This window comes from Quercus suber, unplaced genomic scaffold, assembly GCF_002906115.3.
Source record: "Quercus suber isolate HL8 unplaced genomic scaffold, Cork oak 2.0 scaffold_443, whole genome shotgun sequence".
NCBI lineage: Eukaryota > Viridiplantae > Streptophyta > Magnoliopsida > Fagales > Fagaceae > Quercus > Quercus suber.
In genome coordinates, this window is record NW_027069894.1 from 86,585 (window position 1) to 107,968 (window position 21,384).

Consider the following 21,384-nt stretch of genomic DNA (forward strand, 5'->3'; position numbering starts at 1 on the left):
CAAAAAAAAAAAAAAAACCTCACGTAAAAAGTAAAAATTACTCATTCTTATCCGAAATTTCTATGGATTTTTTTTTAAAAAATTCTTTAAAACATTTCAAAATTTTTGTTATCCAAATTCTATACAGTTATCACAAATCTTCATCCATCCACACTAACATATATCATTTTTCTTTTGTTCAAATCTCAAAATTTTTTTACTTATCACAATTCTTCTCCCAATCAATAAATTCAAATGTCCTATTGGGTTTCAACTTCATACAGTTCTCTATCTCATTTTTAAACATTATTTCACTTTACCTTACCTCATTCTTAAAAAAAAAAAAAAAACATGGTTATTTATATATCACTTTTAAGTATTATAACACTAAACAAAAAAGAAATAAATAAAAAAGAGCATTATTGCATGTGCAAAGTGCGTGTAATGAGTCTAGTTTTATTTTATCTATACTATATATAAGATGATTATCCTCTTTCATTTGGACTTTTATGTGGTTAAAAAAATACTCTCATTAATAAAGGGTAGCTTCATTTAGAACTAGGGTCATAAATGTCAAATAAAAAATTTCATTTTGAATTCAAAAAAAAGAACTCCTAAAGTTTAGGACTTTTTTCCCTTCACGTTAAAAAAAAAAAAAATTATAATTACTGCTTATCTCTAAAGTTTATCATTTTTATTTGTTTGAAAAATAAAAAAAATATATTTCTAAATTATAATAGTTGCAATTTGTAGGTTAAATAATGCATTTATTATTTAAAAATATTTCCTATTTCTATAAGTTTTATATGTAATGGAACATATATGAAATTATGTTCCATATTGTTTAAAATATACTATAATTATACAATTGTTTTATTTAAATGGAGAAAATATTGTTAAAAACTTTTTTTTTAAAAAAATACCATAATCGGTTGTCTAATTTGAACATATCCAAGAATATATATATATATATATATATTTAAAATGCATAGCCCCATTTCATGGAACAAATAACATGTTATATTAAGTTTAAATTATTATATAAGTTTACAATCGTAGCATTTTTTCCCAAATATAATAATAATGCCTATATTATTGAAACTTGAATTTTAAGGTAATCTTGTGAAATTAAGCAACTGCTGCAACCACTACTATTGATATCTCTAGTACACTGCACCAACCCATAAGTTTGATCAGATCCATTACTTGCTGTCAAATTCCCATCATGAAACAACAGATCGTCATTTACTGCTGTCCCTGTTAGAAAGTTCATTAGAGCAATTGCGCTAAAGTTGGGCTGATCAGGTGAGGTTGTGTTCCCGACATTCCACATGAGTACCTCTGGAGAAGTTTGTACCTGTCCAAAGAAATTAACATTGGAATAGCGTAACATGCATTCATCGTACCAGATGATTGCACTATTATTAGATGGACACCGAGTTGTGATGTCTTGGGTCGCATAGCTGACACAACTTTGGCAGGTACTATTAGAAACATCACCCCTGCAGAGAAAGAGACCATAGATGCCAATATTGGAGCTATCGTTGTAGAAGCTGTAGTTTTGGGAAGCTTTAGATGATAAAGAATTCAACAGGACTGTGAGGTTGGATTGGTAATTAGCGTTGGTGGTTTGATTTGATTGATCTAAACATATGTTGTCATTATAGGTTGGCTGGGAATTAATGGAGCTTGTAAGGGAAAACACTGCAAACAATACTAACGGAAAGGCTATGGTGTTGTGGAGGGAAAACATTTTACCTCCTCCTCTCCTTGGCTTCAACAGAAACTATGTCTTTGTACATGAACATAAGCTTAAGAAATGGCTGATTATCCATTGGAAATAATTTTCGATCTCAAGAACTATTCATAAGAAGAAAATTAATTTATCAAGTAGTATATTAGAAAAAGTTATATGATGTAATTGGAGTTAAATCTTTTGACTGTTTCTTTGGCTAGCTTGTGTGAATTAGATTCTTATCTCTCACTTTAAAATGCCAATGTGTACACATTTTCATCCCTATATTTAAAGCCTCAAGGTTTAAAAATGAGAATGCCGGCCCGAAACTCAAATTGTGACAATGGATAAAGTCACAACTACTCTCGTCGTCTACAAAGAATGTTGTGAAATGAATGAGCCGTGTACGCATTCAATTACGCTTTCATTTTTTTTTTCTTGACTCTTTGAGCTACATTAACTTTTGAGCTACAATGAGTAATGGAATTAGGCACATGGGCAGGGTGTAGTTGTGAGCTTAATTAACCATTTTAGAGCACTCACCATGAGTATTTGTATAAAAGAAAAAGAATTGTATTTTAGTCAATCAAGTCCAAAATTCTCTCACATTAGTTATTGCAAAGTTATGTAAAAATATACGATTGTTTTAGTAATTGTGTAAATTTAGATTGACACTTTTTTATTTTACTTTATTTTATTTTTTTTATTTTTATACATATTCTAAGGATGAATGAAAAGACTAAATAGTGGTTGTTAATTAGAAATAATTTAAAAAAGAAAAAGAAAAATTGATATTATAATAAAATGTAGTATAAAATAAATAATTTGATATAGAATGTTTTGACAAGTGAGTATAAAATACTCCGTAATAACAAAAAAGTAGGTTTTTATATTAAAATAAACAAATTTTTTTTTGCACAAATTGTCGAGAATACTCTTGATAATTGGCAAGCTACATAATGATGCCTTAATAACGGTGCTTATAGATTAGCAAAGCTGAATCCAAATCTTCTGTCCCACTTTTCTTACTCCGCTTTATACTCCACCAATAAATACTTGCCACGTGATACTATTAATTAATAACTGTAGGATTAATAAGTTAATAATGATAATATTTAATTAATTAGGTGAACACGTAGTAAGTATTTATTGGTGGAGTATAGAGTAGAGTAGGAAAAGTGGGACAGAAGATTTGGACTCAGCAAAGCTGGGCTGCACAACAGTCATCCCAAAATATAACTTGATTGAATTTAATTGGCTCTAACTTTATTTGTTAACAAATAAAACACTATTTGTTCTACTTTCCTTCATATTTATTTATTTTAGAATCCACTATTTTTGTACTACATTAATCAATACAACCCTCATTTTATTTTATTTTAAAAAAAAAACTCCCAATATTTCATAGATTTTATGGGTAATTTAATTCATTTTTAATAGCTGATGTATGAGATCACTACCATCATTTTGGATAAATATTTATCAATTGAGCAAAATTTAAGTACAATACTTAGGTGTTGTTCCCTAAGTTTCTCTTTTAAAAGTTAGTCATGTGGTTGTACTTAACTAAAAATACACTTCCATCCCATAAGAAAAAAATTACATGGCTGAATTTCAAGAGGAGAACTTAAGAGACAACACCTAAGTACAGTATCTAAACTTTGTCCTTAAAGCATTAGCACAGGGGGAGGTTGGGTTTGAATTGTGCGTAGTGGTTGGATTTAAGAGGTGGGTCCTTTAGGTGGTGGTTTAGTTTGAATTAGTGTCGGTTTGAATTGGTTGTGAGTTGTTGAATCGTTGTTGGCTTGAATTGGCTATGGATTGTTGAATTAGGGTGGGTTTGAATCGGTGTGGGTTGCTGAATCAGTGTGGAAAAATAAAAACTGGGATGGTGGGTATATTGTAAAGTGAGATGATATAATAAATAAAGTAGTTTTTTATGTTGTAAAATAGCAACATTAATACCACTCCGAATGCTAATGCTCTTATCAATTAATTCTAAGCATATTCTTCTAAATAAAAATAAAAAATAAAAATCTAAGCACATGTTAAGTTTAATTTTTTTAAGAGTAAATTATACTAAGACCACCTGAACTTCTTTTTTCAGCAATATGATACAACAAATTTCATTCCGTTAACAAATATATATATATATATATATTTGTTGACCCGAAGATTAGCTTGTTGACCCCGATTATGCCCGCTGAAGATAGCGGCGAGCAGTACTCGCGTGTTGGTTCTAAGGGAGTCAATACTGTACCGGAGGCTGTATCGGTTTGCCTAGCGGTACGATATATTTCGGATACCAGTTAATACCGGTATACCGTTTCGGGTTTACCGCTATTTTTTATATTTATAAATAAATATATACATGTATGTGTGTGTGTATATATTATAATAAATATAAAAGTTTAGCATAAAATATTTTCTCAATTCAAAACTAATTATTCATGGTTTTAGACTTTAGTATCAATTAAAAGAAAAAAAAAAACACACACACACACACACACAATATAAAAAAATAGAAAGTTTAAAAGTTACCATTGCATATTAAGAAAACAAATAATACTAATAAGTTAATGCAAATAAGTTACCATTCTACCCTAACAAAAATTCAAAAATTACAAAACTTTTAAAAAAAAAAAAAACTTTTTTCTGTATCGGCCGGTACACCCGGTATCAGCCGGTATTACCCAAAATTGGTCGGTATGGCCGGTACAGCTGGTATTTAAACCGGTATGAAATGTTAATGTTTCAATACCGGTATGCAACCGGTACGGTACGTACCGGCCGGTACCGGTACGGTATCGACTTTCTTGGTTGGTTCCACTGCCAGCTCTGTGCCAACTACTACAAACAAGCCGACCCAAGTTCATCCAACGGCCACAGATCCTTTATGAAATTGAATCATATTCAGGGTCTAGTCCCAAAAAAATCTCAAGATGAAAAAAAAAAAAAAAAAAAAAAATATATATATATATATATATATATATATATATATATTTGTTGACCCGAAGATTAGCTTGTTGACCCCGATTATGCCCGCTGAAGATAGCGGCGAGCAGTACTCGCGTGTTGGTTCCACTGCCAGCTCTGTGCCAACTACTACAAACAAGCCGACCCGAGTTCATCCAACGGCCACGGATCCTTTATGAAATTGAATCATATTCAGGGTCTAGTCCCAAAAAAATCTCAAGATAAAAAAAAAAAAAAAAAAAAAAATTCTTCCTGTGTTCAAATGCAAATAAATTAAAATTCACTATTGAGGCTAGCTTACATATACATCAAAGCATCTAGCAAATTTAGATGTATTTCTAATTAGAAGTCTTATCACATATATGGTTCGGTCCTCCTTTGATGATAGATCTCTATTCCTTCGTGTTTTGTTTTCCTGAATTTGGTATATGTGTTAATTCAATCTAATTCCTGAGTGGAAGCAAATATGAGATTAAGTTCTGTAAGGACATAGTGTAAAACTCATGTTTTACTATTCCAATCCCAATATGTCACATCATCTTATCACATATTTAAGAATAAGCACAATCACACTTAATCAATTCTAATACATATATATAAATCTAACCAAATTGAGAATTTATTGAGATTTTATTTGGTGTGATAAGATGTATTGAATTTTAAGTAAAATGCTGACGTGGCAATCACTTATTAGATGGTGTAACACATGATTTTTACATCTCATCTTTACCAAATTCGATCTCTGCAAATATATATAGATGGTAAGAATAAGTACAAAAATAGAACGTATGTTTTGCTCAAGTGCTATTGTTCCAAAACCTCACTACATCATGAATAGCATGCTCCAATTAATCTATTCACTAACTAGAAGCACTTGCTGAAGATTGATTAGATATGAGATTCCATTCTAGTGCCAATTGAAGATTGATCGGACATGATTAACCTATCTATAGAAAATGGAGGTGCCGTGGGCCGAGGAAGATTTATCGATTTACTTGCAAGCATCAGAATGACCCTCGAGCCTTGACATGGTAGGTCTATCATTTGGATCTTCTTGAACACATAACAAATTAACAATGCAATATGGATCAATCTCAAAGCCTCACTTATGGGACAACTATCAACTATGGTCTTATCTATCAACTCCAGTCCTTTGCCTTCATTCCATAGTCCCCATACCTATTGGTAAATTATTATTTCTAAAGTTATACAATAACAAACGTAAACTTAATTGGAGCACAAGATACATATGTGGAAGAAATACAAACATATGATGGAAGACTTTGTGCACACTTCAGATGATAAAAGCCACTATTATTTTTTCCACTAACAATTTCTAGCATTAGAATTCCAAAGTTATAAACGTCAGACTTTATTGAAAACAGTCTCTCCATTGCATACTTTGGTGCCATGTATCTGCTATCCAAAAAAAATATGGGGTGTAGAACCAATTATAAATAGCTTGGCTGAAAATGGATCGCATCTCTACGAACCATGATAACAAAGAATTGAAACACATCATAATTCATACATCCTTTGGGTTGATACAATTTAGTTTTGTGTTTTATGTTGTTATTTTATTTTATTTATTTTATTCTCATTGGTTGTTAAATGTTATATTATTGCATTATAAAGATAGTATATAGAATGATGTTATTTTATTGCATAGCATAACTAAAATAATTTGTGTTTATTGCTATACATTTCATTTTTACTATTTTTCTTCTAATCTTATTTTAATCAACATTTAAAATTAGCAACATCCTCCATATCATTAAATTATTTATATTTTGTCTCATTTTTTTTGAATTAAACATATAATATTTTATTTAAATTCAATAAATAAAAATTGTTCTTATAAAGTCTTCCCATGAAATGTTACAATGCATCAATGGAAAAATGAAATACAAAAAAAAAAAAAAAAAAAACCAATTTAGAAACACTCAATTAAAAAAAAAAAAAAAAATCTTATAAAGTATTCCCATGAAACATTACAATGCATCAATAGAAAAAGAGAATACAAAACACATGTTATTTTAGAAGCACTAAATTTATAATAATAATAATAATAATAATAACATCAAATCAAATATATCATAAAATAAACTAATAGTTATGAATATACTAACTTCATGGTAGCAAAATGAAATAAAAGAAAAAAAAAATTACAATACATATTTAGTACATTATAATTATCATCAAATTTGGAAAACAATAGGATGTTAATGAAGAGAGAGAGAGAGAGAGAGAGAGAGAGAGAGAGAGAGAGAGAGAGAGAGAGAGAGAGAGAGAGATTAGTAAAAGAAATCAAACGCCAATTAATAAATTAATTAGTAACCATTAATTGGAAAACAAAGAGGTTGATAGCTAAAGAAGTAAAAAATTAATTAAAGACGACCTTATGAATGTCATTAAAAACTTTACAATGCAATTAAAAAAATTGTTAAATTCACTTAATTAAATCATATAATAAAAAATTAAATACAATCATACAAAATTTAAACCTAAAACTAATCAAACTCTAATCTAGGAAACCATATTTATTATGAAAACTAAAAGAAAGATGTTCTTCAATAATAATAGAAATATATATGAAATAAAGATGAAAAATTTTCAAAATCCTTTTTTTTTTTTTTGAAATTTCATTTAACATTATTTATAAATAATAAAATATAAAAATAAAATCCTTCAATGTTTATATTCTTCACACACGTGACTTTTAAAAATCTAATGAAAGTTTCTAAGATATTAACTCTCATTTAATGCATCTATTATGAAAATCATCAGCCAGTAAAATATCATAATAATAAGTGTAAGGTTGAATTTATTCAACTATGTGTTGGCTTTATTTCATGCCAAATTTGCTTGTAATTCACATTTAGAAACGCCGTATTTAGGTGGGAATAATGTAAGAGTTGTGTGTGAGAGAGTGAAGAATTGATCAAGTGTGTGCAATAAAGAGGCTTTTCGCAACTGACTTGCGAGTGGTGACTTGCCAGAATCCAACACATGTGTGAAGTATGTAGGAAGTTAAAGGGTCAGGACAGCTGATCACTACAAGACAAAAAGTATAGTTTGACCATTTTGTTAACTGGCAACTAGAACTCACAACTTGTCCCAATCGAGAGTAACTCACCAAAGCACCTTGTTTTGCATAAAAATGACATTTCATATTCCTTCACATACCATACTATAAATACCCTTATACCCACGAAATGTAGAGAGCTTCTAGAGAAAATTTTGAGAGAGAATCCCTAGAGAACAACAGATTGATTCATCCACAATCTTATACATTTGACTCTTCAAATTCCTCTACTCTTATCCTCTCCATTGTTATACCATTGAGAGGATCTTAAGCCAAATCTTACCTCACACATTTAGAGAGTGAGAAGGTTATTGGTGTTTGGGAAGCAGTTCAAGAGAGAACCAATTCATTTTGGTTGATACAATGGATTAATTGCAGATCCGGTAAGGTAGAGAAGACAAAGTTAGGTGTAACTTTGTTGGAGCAAAAAGCTTGGAGGGCTTAGGTGTGTTAGGACATATGTGTTTTCACTTGTTAAGAACATATGTCATTTGTTTATGTAAATTGGCTAATCCGTCGACAAAGCACTTTACATGTAATTGGGTAGTTCTAGGTGTTTTTATTACTTCAAGAAATAAGGTTTTAAATCAATGTTGAAGTCATCAAGTCTGTCCAAGAAAAACAAGCTGAAGTGCAAATTCATTAAAGTTCGACACCTGCTCGATAGCTCCATGACACCTAGCTATCTATCGAGATTTATAAAATCGATTTTCTGAATTGATTTCTTGGGATCCGTGAATGTGTCTTTGAGATTTCTTTTCTTATAACCCTAGACATATAAAAGGATTATTTTAAGAGCGTCAAATTGTACACAAGTTGCACAAGCATTGAGCAACTCTGTTCAAACAATTTATGATCAAAGACGAAGTTCTTGACCTAGTTCATCTCTTTGAAGAAGTTGCTGTTATTTGCACCAAAGGGTTTTGTAACTAAGCATCTTCTTGATCTTCATCGTGTAGGATGAACTGAAGAACTTTGCAGCCAACCTCTCCTTCAAAGTTGGTGTTGAAGTCGCGTACTAGGATCGCGCATTGGTTAGTATGTCTTTAGGAGCGTGCATCAAAAGGGGGAACTGTCACTACAGATCAAGTCCAATTGGGTATTGCTGAGCAGTGGTCAATTTAAAACTCTCGTTTTGACATAATTAATAAATTAATAAAAAATTGATGAGTAAAATTGTGGGACAACCAAAATTTACGTGACAAATTATTAGAAGGTCAACTAATAGTCAAACTTCTTTAGTTTGGTTTAAAATTCTCCATGTTGTTGAGTAATAGTTGGTTTAAAACTTTCCATGTTACTAAGTAGTAGTCAATTTGAAACTCTATGTTGTTGAGTAATAGTTGATTTAAAACTCTTTAGTTTGAAGAGTAGTAATCGATTTAATAAATAAATTAATAAAAAAATGATGTATAACATTGTGGGACTACCAAAACTTATGTTTTCTGAAACCTAATCCCAACGTGAGTATCTCTAGATTCTACTATTGCAATCTAATTAAAGAAATTAAAAATAAAATAAATTAATGAAAGCTGTCAAGTGTTCTCTTTGTATGGAGATGTGTTCAATCAATTTATATTATTTGTTCTCAATTCTTCAATGTAACTTATGCTCTATTATTATCCTATTTTGTAATAGAAGATTGGAGAAATACTACCTATTTGCCCTAACTTCAATAGGTTTATGATTACCCTTGTTCCTATATCACGACCAGATTGTAACCTCACATAGAGAAGACAAACATTGACATTATCTAAGTTTTTTATCTATCATGGGATTTCGATGTTAGTCTAGGACTTGGGAAGTCATCTGATATGAGATTGTAAAATTGTACTGGGTACAATAAATAATAATAATAATAACAAAAAAGAAAAAAATAATACAAGAGAAAAACCATTAAGCAAAAACAGAAGTATTAGAAAAACTTAGATGAAAAAAGGGACTGACCAAGATTAGGGTTTGTTAGTTGTAGATTTAGATTTGTAAAAACACCACCTTTAGCACCACGATACTTGTCCTAGGCTCCCGTCAAGCCTGATGGGCAATCAAGAAGCACTGATTTGGGAGTGTTGGTTGGAATGCAGGGACTATCATGGAGCAAGGAAGAGAAGGGAAGGGTCTTACGTTTAGGGTTTGAGGAGGGACAATACTTAAAAACCAATTAATTATTAATTAATAAACTAAAAACCAAATAAGTTTCTTACACTTACCTCCTCAATATTTTTCTGTCTCCAAAGGTTAAACTAGGCTTTTTCTCGTTGAGCACTACTTATCTAGGTAGTGAGAATCGGTTTGTATGAGTTGAATTTGTAGGGTTTTGGCTGAGATGAGCAGAGAAAATTAAGGAAGAGAAAGGAGCAAAAAAAAAAAAAAAGTTTGAGAGAGGGAAGGTAGTAGTGGGTTTGCGTTTGAGAAAAACTAGAATCTCCAAAGGTTAAAATTTGGCTCTTTCTCGTTAAACACTACTTATCTAGGTAGTGAGAATCAGATTTGTATGAGTTGAATTGTAAGGTTTGGCTGAGATGACCAGAGAAAAGGAAGAGAGAGGAGGAAAAAAAAAAACGTTTGAGAGAGGGAAAGTAATAGCGGGTTTGTCTTTGAGAAAACCTAGAACGCTTGGCTTTTATCCGGTTTTGTTTTGGAGTGAAATAGAGTTTTTAATTTTAATTTTTTAAATATTGTGCTGATGTGAAAAATTATGGAAGCTTCAGAGGATTGGGTTTATATATATATAGATAATATGAGGTCCATCGAGTTTTTTTTTATTTTTGATAATTCAATAATTATCATGAGGGGTTCCTTTTCAAAAAAAAAAAAAAAAAAAAAAATCATGGGGTTTGAACCTTTGATTTCATGAAATCACCAAAAATTACAACCCAATTAAGTTACAAAACCCTTGACAAAAATTTTACTTTTTTATTTAATTAAATAAAGGTATAGAGCTAACTTTCTATCCAACTTACTTTGAATTCCGTACTATCAAGAGTTAACAAATAATCAAATATGAATTTGTAAAAAGGGGATGAGAGTAAACCGCTATTATTGTTTGTGCCTTGACCAATAGGTTTCTCATGCTTTCAATATATTTTTTTTAAAATTTATTGGGACACGCTTTGAATACTTGATCTTATCTCTTAAATTAACAAAAGGAAAATGTTAACGAGTGCCGTTGGGGCATTGGTTAAGAATCTATTTTAAGAAAGTTTTAATATCACTTTTATGGGAAATAAAAAAAACTGTCAAAACATTAATTGCTTTTTTTTTCCCCCCATAAAAACTTTCTTTAATTGGATTGTTAACCAATGCCTTATGGCACTCGTTAACATGACCCTTAACAAAATGACAATCTAATCTTCTAAATATTTGCGGTAGACTAATAAAGGATAAGACACGATGGCGAAAGGTAATTTCCTCACTAGAGTCCATGCAGGACAATTACTACTTGAATAATTAATGCTGTCGATGGAAGATTACTATTTTATTTTATTATTTATTTATTTATTTATTTATTTTAGAGAAAGGTATTTGTATGGAAGAGGATTACTAATCCTATGTCTTTTTATTTTATTTTATTTTATTTTATTTTATTTTATTTTTTTATGATTTGGTAAAATATAAAGTGAAGCATTAAATTTTAGTATTTTTTTAATGTATTTTTGGTATATGGTGAAATGATGCGCTCTCTTCTTTCATATTCTTGATGGAGTTTACTTATTAAATTCACGATAAGGAATATTATTTGTTATACTTTGAGAATATCTAAGTATTTTTCATATAAAATAGAAAATTTGGATTCAAATTTACAAGGTTAAAAGGTGAATTAATTTTTTTTATGCATTTTTAGTAGTAATTTGATCATTTACATTTGAAATTAATATATACTCACAAACAGTTAGGATCGGTGACAACTAAAACAGTATTGTGATAATTTGATTTCAGGAGAATTGTACTTTAGGCATTGGGCCACTGATTCATGTTCTATTGAGCGAGTGTCTGTTGTGCATGCGAAGTTTCAAGGTGAGACCAGCGCAAACAGTTGATGAAGCCCAAGATATTGGATTCCTATTGAGTATTGAGAGTCCACAGTCGAACCTGGCTTCCAAACGGTAGAGTCAAGAAGATAAGATTTTCCTCAATATGTTGTTCTCTTAATACAAATAAGAGAACTAATAAACAAGATCACTAAAATTTACATTTTGATAATATTTAAATACTTAATCTTATACATTTCAAACTTGTTCACTAAGAGTATTAACATCATCACAAAAGAACAAAAAAACACAATTTCCTCCATAATAACAACATGGCAATCACTATTCAAAATTTCTAAACTTATGGACAAAGACGCTTACATGGTACTCAGCAAAAGAAAAACAAAATTACAGTTGCAACTCTATCACATTCAAAGCGTGGAAATAACAAGACATAATGCTAGGACTAAGTTACATTTTCCTTTGTTTTCTCAACAACCAAACACATAATGGTATTCATAATTCATTATAATTGATAACTCAACCTAACAAAAATAACAACATTCTCATAACCTAATTCAATCTAAAATTTCAATAGCAGCATTCTCAATCCACTGTTCAAAATTACCCAAAGTCCAAACATTATCAATCCACTCAAATCTTAATGCAGTAAATGTTAATCATGATAACTAATAAAATTAATAACAAATCCCTAAATAATCCTTGACCCCATCAAAATTTAAATAATGAGTCAGGTTCAAGGTCCAACCAACTCAAGATGAAGGTCTTTAAAGATTCAAATGCATAGAAATTAAATCTCAGTATAGAGGCTAGCTACTTTCATATACATTAGGTATATTGCTCATCAAAATTTTTGATGATATAGCTCTACTCCTCCGTGTTTTGTTTTCCATAATTTGGTATATGTACCAATTCAATCTAATTCCCGTGCGGATGCAAATATATTTAAACTGTAAGAATTAGTACAAGAATAGAAGTAGGGTATATTTATACGAGTGCTATTGTTCCTCACCTGCCATATTTGTACGAAAATGAAATACTTGTTGAATAGCATTCTCCAGTTAATCTCTTCAATAGCTAGAAGCACTTGTTGAAGATTGATCAGATGTGACTAATCCCAATCCAGTTCTAGTGCCAATTGTTGAAGATTGATCAAATATGATTAACCTACCAACAGAAAATGGAGGTGCTGATAGCTCAGGAAGATTTATTGATTTGCTTGCAAGCATGAGAATGACCCTTGACATTGTAGGTCTATCATTTGGATCTTCTTGAACGCATAACAATGCGATATGGATCAATCTTAGAGCCTCACTTATAGGACAAGTATCAATTATGGTCTGATCTATCAATTCCACTCCTTTTCCTTCATTCCATCGTTGCCATACCTATTGGTATTTTTTATTTCTTTTAGTGCACAGTCATAACCGTAAACTTAATTTAAGCTAAAGATATAGAGAAGAAAGACGTACATATGACAGAAGGCTATGTGCCTGCTCTAGATGATTGAAGCCACTGTTCTTTTTTCCACTTACAATTTCCATCATTAGAATTCCAAAACTATAAACATCGGACTTCATTGAAAAGAGCCCCTCCATTGCATACTCTGGTGCCATATATCCACTATTGAAAGTATGTATATGTATCATGATAAAATACAATTTTAGTTACCCTAAAAGAGAATGGAGGTAGAGTTGTCCTTAATAGTATCATCAAGAGCAAAAGTTACATTGACATAACCATGACTAATGGAAAGTGAGCTTTCTTAGTTTGCAATTCCTAGTTCTTAGAGTTCTTTTTTTCTTTTTTAAAATAATAATAATAAATGAATAATTCCCATTGAAGTTACAAAGTTTTCAACTTGAATTTACTGCTGAAATTTAATGTGTGCTAAAACATTATTTGAAAAACAATTAGGTGCAAATGGAATGAGCCAGAATTCTTCCAAAACAAGCATGCAAGGGGACCAAACTTAAGTTTGATCATGTCTTGAAATTTTTCCTTGAGAAAGCAATATCAAAGATTTATGGAATGAAAATATGGATGCAGGGAAGGGATTACTTACTATGTACCCACGATTCTGATAGTGTTGGCTTGTATTTGATTGCTCTCGAAAATTCTAGCAGTACCAAAATCTGATATCTTTGGGTTCATCTCATCATCCAACAACACATTACTCGCTTTCAAATCCCTATGGATGATTTTCAGCCGAGAGTCCTCATGTAAATATTGAAGGCCCTTAGCAATCCCATTGACTATGTTTGTGCGTTTAGCCCAATCTAGAACCTTACATTTGTCTAGATCTGCATTGTAATATTATGGGTAGGGTGTTGATTATCATATTTAGGAAAGTTTTTCCATGAATTAATGGTGCATGGTAATATTAAGGATGTCGTTAGTGTGTGAATGTGAGTTTGTATTTGTGAGAGAGATAGAGAGTATACCGAATAAGAAGGCATCGAGACTAGTGTTGACCATGTATTCATAGACTAGAAGCTTTTCATCTTCTTCTAAGCAACATCCCAAGAGCCTCACTAGATTCTTGTGTTGAAGTTTTGCAATTAAAATCACTTCGTTCTTGAACTCTTCAAGACCTTGTTTGGATTTCATTGAAAGCCTTTTAACTGCTATTTCCTTTCCATTAATCAACTTGCCCTAGAAGCATTTTAAACTTCCTTAATCAATGAAAACTTCTCACACAGACACATACTATTGGTAGACATATTGCTACATGTTACAACAATAGTTTAATTGTCCTAAAACTAAATGATCACAATAATCTTTTAGTTGTCAATTATCCTAACTGTTGCTGTATATTAGTTTCTAATGAAAGTGATGGAATAATTTCTAAAAATACATATGCGTTAAAAATTAAATCTTTTAACCTTGTAAACTGGGCCGAAACCACCTTCTCCAAGCTTATTGGCATCAGAGAAATTGTTTGTAGCAGCCAGTATGGTAATTAAATTAAAGTAATAGATTTCTCCTCTGTTGTCATTGTCATTTCCATAGATACAACTGTCCATTAACTCTATTGAAAACGAACCTGCTAAATTATTGCGTAACGAAATTTCTTGGCTTATAATTCCATCTGAGTGACAGATTAAATAAAACAAAAATTAATGGCAATCTAGAAATAAAAATTTTTAGTGCTTTAAAAAAATTAGAATTTTTGATAGATTGGCTAAACTAAATCTACCTTGTCTTTTCCTCCAGCCAAAGGATGAATAATACCAGAAACCCAAGAGAGCTGCAACTACGGCAATTGATGCAACTGATGATATAGTAATGATTACGATCTTTGTTGCCTTCTTTCCGCCTATTGCTCATCATACATTATATCCTAATAAGTTTGCTTAAAAGAACTCAAGACAACAAATTAACGTATATCAATAATAAATGCAAGGACATAGACTTCTAAATTGTCACAGGTAAGAAAAATCAAATTACAATGTATTTGTTTAACTTTCTTTATAAAATAGCCAAAGTTAAAAAAAATGATAAGTTATAATTGGGAAAGATAAATTGAAATACAAAAAGTGGTATAAAGGATTTGTATTTTTTTTTTTTTTTCATTTTAAACTTTAGCTATTTTATAAGAAAAGTTAAACAAATAAGTGATAAGTTGTGACTGATAGAATATAAAGTGGAACACAAAAAGTGATAGGACAAGGACTAGAGTTCAAGTCTCCAGAAAAGAACCTTATACTTATATAGTTAAATTAGAGCAGAGTAGAATTTTATCTCATATATTAAAGAAAAAAAAAAAAAAGACAAAATCAAATTTATTAGCAAAGGAGGATTGCACTTAATTCGCTATATGAATGCAAGTACTGAAGTAAACATTAGGAAGAGATTCTACATGTTGTAGACTAAACATCATGTTTGTGAGTTTCGGTTAGGGGTGTGCAAAAAACCGACGAACCGAAAAAACCGGCCGAAACCGACCGAACTGTTGCCAAATATTCGGTTCGGTTTCGGTTCGGTTCGGGTTCGGTTTTAAATTTTAAAAACTGAAAATATTCGGTTCGGTTTTCGGTTGCAGGTTTGAATGCACCGAACCGACCGAAACCGAACCGAATTATATTATATTATAATTTATATTATATTTTATATTATATTATATATATATATATATATATATATATATAAAAGGTAAAAGACGTATCTGGCCTTGCAATGCTTACATTGGGCCCTTATTTTTTTCATAAACATTGGGCCTTTTTTTTTCCATAAACATTGGGCCTTAGGCTATTTAAAACCCATTAACCCATTAGATTAACTAACTAACATTAAACTACAACTTAAACTAATTACGTTAAACATAAAACTAATTGAAAAAAAATAAATAAATAACCCTACCTACCACACCTTCAGGCTTCAGCGTTCAGTTCCTCTCATCTCTCACACTCACACGCCTCCATCACTGATCACTCCCTCTCACACACAGCTCCATCAATCCCTCTCACACACACCCGCATCCATCAGTCCACATCTGCCGCCGGTCTTCACACTCCGGCCTCCACATGCCGGCCTCCGTGGCTACTCCACAGTCCACATGCTGACCTCTTCGTTTCTCACGGTATGATTCTTCTGTTTTATTTTTGTCTATTTTCTTTCTCTGTCTCTGATTCTGATATATATCAAGTATCAACTTCGTTCTTGCTTCGTTTCCAACAGTCTCTCTCTCAACCGAAAACCGACCGAAACCGACCACAACCGAAATAAACCGAAACCGATTGATTCTCAATTATTTCGGTCGGTTTCGGTTGAAAATTTCACAAACCGAAATTTTCGGTTTCGGTTGGCCAAACACAAGAAAACCGACCGAAACCGAACCGATTACACCCCTAGTTTCGGTGGATGAAATAACAATAATGGAATGAGAAATCGTATTAAAATAAATAACATGTAGAATAGAGAATTTTAAAAATAGGTTTTTATCCTAGTGGTAAAAAATGGGTAATTCTTATTACCTGCTACCAGAGCACTACTCTAGGAGTATATAAGTTTTTTGTAGAAAAAAAATTAGTAAGTTGCTACCAATAATAACATTATACCAAGAGTAATTTCCCCAATAATAATAATAATAATAATGTTGGCACCCAATTTTTTACACGTTTTGTGGGCTAATAGGTAAGATCCAAAGCCTAGCAGACCAAGCCTTGAAGGATGATTGGGTACGATCATAAATTGGCCCATGAATGACCTAAGACCCTTGTATAAGGGAATGATGTGAAATAGGCCCAAAAGGCCCAACCCATTTGAATGAAAGGGATTAGAAGATACTGAAGAAATCTAGAACCTTCACAGTGCATTCGATTGAAGAGATGAGAAAATAGAGAAAAACACGGCAAAAGCATGCCACGAACGAGGGGAATAATTCTCAAATATTAATGGTCTGTTTGGATGGAGGGAGAAGGAGGGAGAGTAAAGTAGAATAAACTAAAAATAAATTAATTTTGTATTAAATTTACTTTACTCTACTTTATTCTATTCTTCTCTTTTAATCCAAATGAACCATAAATGCTGCAACATCTAACGAGTAAAGTAAGGCAAGGAAGTATCAAACATGGCAGAAAGAGAATCCCATGTTCAACATCGCAGTGCAACGAACTTCTAAAGTGTAAGGCTGCAAAATGAGAACTGAAGAGTAATATACAAGGTAGGCAAATGGGTTCACTCATTCTGTATCCCAGCCATACAAATGGGGTTTGACCTGTCATTGTAGAGAATTAAAAAGAAGGAAAATTCTAGTTGTAATAATTTGGCACAATTTTTTGGGAGTTCCTTGTGTTGGAAAAAGGACTCATACCAAAAGAGAAGTTGCGAGTTATCACGAGGTGCATGTCATAGGAGAGCAATGACAAAAAGGCCCACTAAAAGGGGATACTGCAGAGTGATCCATGTGGAGGCTTTGAGTATTCTCATGGAAAAAAATGAAAAGAAAGGAAGAGCCACAGAATACGAAGAAGTACAAGTGCATTAAAATGCACCCTTAAATTATGGGCATTGAGCGGCGAAAAGGAGACGCGGCTACCTGCTCCCCGAATCCCAAACCTAGAGAAAAAAGAAGACTTGGTGGGAAGAGAATATCCCAAACCCGGGGCAAAAGGAAACCCATCAGGAAAATGGGGAGACCATGGATTAATGTACCTCAAGAGGAAAACACTTGGGTATAAATATGGGTATTCCTCTTTCACGGGGAAAAAAACATAATTGAGAACACAGAAGGAAGAGCAGATATCATAGAGAGAAGAAAAACACAACGAGAACAACACAAAAACACACATGAGAGAATGGAGAGAAAAGAGAAAAATAGCAGAGAAATACAAAAGAGAAAAAAGAGAGAAAATTAGTAGAGAAAAGTTGAGAGTTTGTAGAGAAGACTGAAGAGTACCTAGTAGTGCAGCAGCACACTCCGCAGAGAAATGCTTGGAAAGAAAGAGATAATGGCAGAATAGTAGTATTGACATGCACTACTAGGAAAACTTCCTTTCTCCCATAAAATCAATTTCACCTGAATCTTTTAAGAAGAGATATTCAAGCAGCGGCCACTTTGATTCGAGTTCCAAAGCCCACAGATTTGTGCACCCTTGGGTTAAAGCAATAAGGCTGTGAGAGTTGGGACCAAAAACCTTGAGAACTAACATCTACTTGATGAGCACTTTCTTTGGACTTTAGTGTTTTTATGTGCAGACTTGTAATAGTATAGAAAGTAGAGTAAAGCTCATCCTGCAGAAAGGGGAGAAGTAATCTTCCTCCAGCAAAAAGTGGAGAAGGCTACAGCAGAAAATGGAGTAAATCACAACAAAAAGTGGAGAAGTAACGTTCCTTCAGCAGAAAGTGGAGGAATGCCTCATCCTGCAGAAAGAGAAGAAGTAGTCTTCCTTCAGCAGAAAGTGGAGAAAGGCGTTGCAGAAAATAGAGTAATGTTCATTTCGCAGAAAATGGAGAACAACCCTTTTCAGTGGAAGTAGTAGAAGAAAACAAGCCCATTTTGCAATAACGCTCTTTGGATTGGAACGGTGCATGTACTAGCGCGGCAGAAGGAGGCTCTAAGAGCCCATATTGCAAAGGTGTCAGACCCAACTTCCCTCTTAACAAAAAGCCTAAACTTGATGATGTCTAATAATATTAAGACACGTGTTTAGGATATGCGAACCTGAAAAAATGACCCGCAACAAATAATAATTATACTTGGCTGCTAGCACGTCACCTACTGCACTGAACTATACTAATGAAGCCACAATTTCCAACCAATAATTTCTCATAGACCCCATCTCACGTATTGTTACCTCTCACCCACCCTCTCTTCCCTAAAAAACTAAACTTTGCTCAAAAGTCAAAACTTCCAAAATTTCCATCCACAGTTCAAACAAAGCCTTCACTTTCAACTTCCCTGCTGAAACATCTTTCGACACCACTCTTCAAAACAGCCCATTAGTATTTACCAAAAGCGATTTGATATTCCTTTCTCTCACAAATTATATTGAAGCTCACTAACTAAATTAATTCAATTATTCTTCTAAAAAAAATATTTTTGATCAATTATTTGAAAAAAAAAAAGAAAAAAAAAAGAAGAAGGTAAATTTAGATCAACCGTTTATGTGAAAAGAAGAAGTTCAGTGCCAAATAATTTTTCGAAGTTTTAGGATTGTTTTTGTTTGTCAAATAGGTAAATTCCAAAACAACCTCCATTCTGATAATAATAATAACAGAAGACCTCCGCTAATTTTTAATTTTAAATTCCAATTCGAATCCTGTGCACCAAACGGGGAGGATTTCTATGAAAATACCAAATCTACATGTCTTACCATTAACAGTCGGTGGCAGCGGCAGTGGCTTTGCTGGTGATTGCTCGGTGAAAGAGTAGTTCTCATACCTCAGAAAGCAACTTGGGCCTAAAATGCGCCACCCTATCTTGGCTTGGCAACATGTCTCCGCTGTATCCATCAAGTAGCTTAAGCACTGGCCACACGAAGGACCATCGATATCTCTTGTACACTGTACCAACCCATAACTTATCTTGGACCCATCACTCAATTTCACTGTCTGACTATCACTCTTGAACAGCATATCTGTTACCTTGGCACGATCTATTAGATCGTACAATAGACCAAGTGCGTAAAAATTATTTAGTTCAGGTGAAGTAGTATTCTGGGTATTATACATGAGCGACATTGGCGATATCTGCGTCTGTCCAAAGAAATTAACATCGGAGTAGCGTAACATGCACTGATCGAACCATATGATAGCAGTTTTGTTAGATGGACATTGAGTTGTGATATTTCGGGTCGCGTAGCTTACACAGCTTTGGCAGGTACTGTTAGAAACATCACCTCTGCAGAGGAAGAGGGCGTAGATACCTATACTTGAGTTTTCGTTGTAGAAGCTGTAGTTTTGGTAAGCTTTGGATGATAAAGAATTCAACAGCACCGTGAGGTTGGATTGGTAATAGGTGTTGGAGGTTTCATTCGATTGATCTAAACAAATGTGGTCATTATAGGTTGGCTGGGAATGAATGGAGCTGGTAAGCGCGCAGACTGCGATTAATATTAAAAGAAAGGCTCTCGAGTTGTGCAGGGAAAACATTTTAAATCTTACGTTAGGCTTCAAAGAATTTCGTCCGTGAACATATATATATATATATATATATATGCGCGCGTGTGTTTGTTTATATTATAGGACGAAATGGCCAAATAACCATAAAATCCTAACAATATAATTAGTTGTCAACGTTTTCAAACTATTTTTTTTTTTAGCACCTCGAGTCTCAGAAAATCGAGATATGCGCTCATACCTCGAGTCTTTGATGCTCGATTTTTATAGTTTGACCTGGCCTAGTTCCACGTGGCATCCCACGTGGAACTCGAGTCTCAGATACTCGAGGTCCAAATCAAAAAAATTTCAAAATATTTTCAGCATCCAACTCTCTCATCCACAAACCAAAATACCAAAAAAAAAAAAAAAATCAGATCACAGAGACAGAGAAAGAATCAGATCACAGAGTCGCCATCCACAAACCAAAATACCAAAAAAAAAAAAAAAAAATCAGATCACAGAGACAGAGAAAGAATCAGATCACAGAGTCGCCATCCACAAACCAAAATACCAAAAAAAAAAAAAAAAAATCAGATCACAGAGACAGAGAAAGAATCAGATCACAGAGTCGCCATCCACAAACCAAAATACCAAAAAAAAAAAAAAAAAATCAGATCACAGAGACAGAGAAAGAATCAGATCACAGAGTCGCCATCCACAAACCAAAATACCAAAAAAAAAAAAAAAAAATCAGATCACAGAGACAGAGAAAGAATCAGATCACAGAGTCGCCATCCACAAACCAAAATACCAAAAAAAAAAAAAAAAAATCAGATCACAGAGACAGAGAAAGAATCAGATCACAGAGTCGCCATCCACAAACCAAAATACCAAAAAAAAAAAAAAAAAATCAGATCACAGAGACAGAGAAAGAATCAGATCACAGAGTCGCCATCCACAAACCAAAATACCAAAAAAAAAAAAAAAAAACAGATCACAGAGAGAGAGAAAGAATCAGATCACAGAGTCGCAGGCCGCATCCACAAACCAAAATACCAAAAAAAAAAAAAAAA

The 21,384-nt window shown here is 32.6% G+C and overlaps 3 protein-coding genes across 4 annotated transcripts in view; all 3 read right to left on the minus strand.

Annotated features, from left to right (window-relative positions):
* Positions 1 to 21,384, minus strand: part of LOC111993967 (cysteine-rich receptor-like protein kinase 10) — a 54,021-nt gene that overhangs the window by 9,004 nt on the left and 23,633 nt on the right. The window lies entirely within an intron of this gene.
* LOC136062713 (cysteine-rich repeat secretory protein 38-like) lies at positions 1,067 to 1,973 on the minus strand. The gene has a single exon (XM_065762140.1). The coding sequence runs from the start codon at positions 1,730 to 1,732 to the stop codon at positions 1,067 to 1,069; it is 666 nt and encodes a 221-aa protein (XP_065618212.1). The 5' UTR covers positions 1,733 to 1,973.
* On the minus strand, positions 11,636 to 14,807 carry LOC136062708 (G-type lectin S-receptor-like serine/threonine-protein kinase At4g11900). Of its 2 annotated transcripts, XR_010624434.1 has the most exons (6): positions 14,653 to 14,807; positions 14,212 to 14,422; positions 13,833 to 14,070; positions 13,240 to 13,390; positions 12,780 to 13,155; positions 11,636 to 11,867 (listed from the first exon to the last, which is right to left on the minus strand). XR_010624434.1 is itself a non-coding variant. In XM_065762130.1 (5 exons), the coding sequence occupies exons 1-5, from the start codon at positions 14,791 to 14,793 to the stop codon at positions 12,838 to 12,840; spliced, it is 1,059 nt and encodes a 352-aa protein (XP_065618202.1). In that variant the 5' UTR covers positions 14,794 to 14,807; the 3' UTR covers positions 12,639 to 12,837. The 2 variants fall into 2 exon arrangements, 1 of the variants encoding a protein (XP_065618202.1); XM_065762130.1 differs by lacking the exon at positions 11,636 to 11,867 and having other exon boundaries at positions 12,639 to 13,155.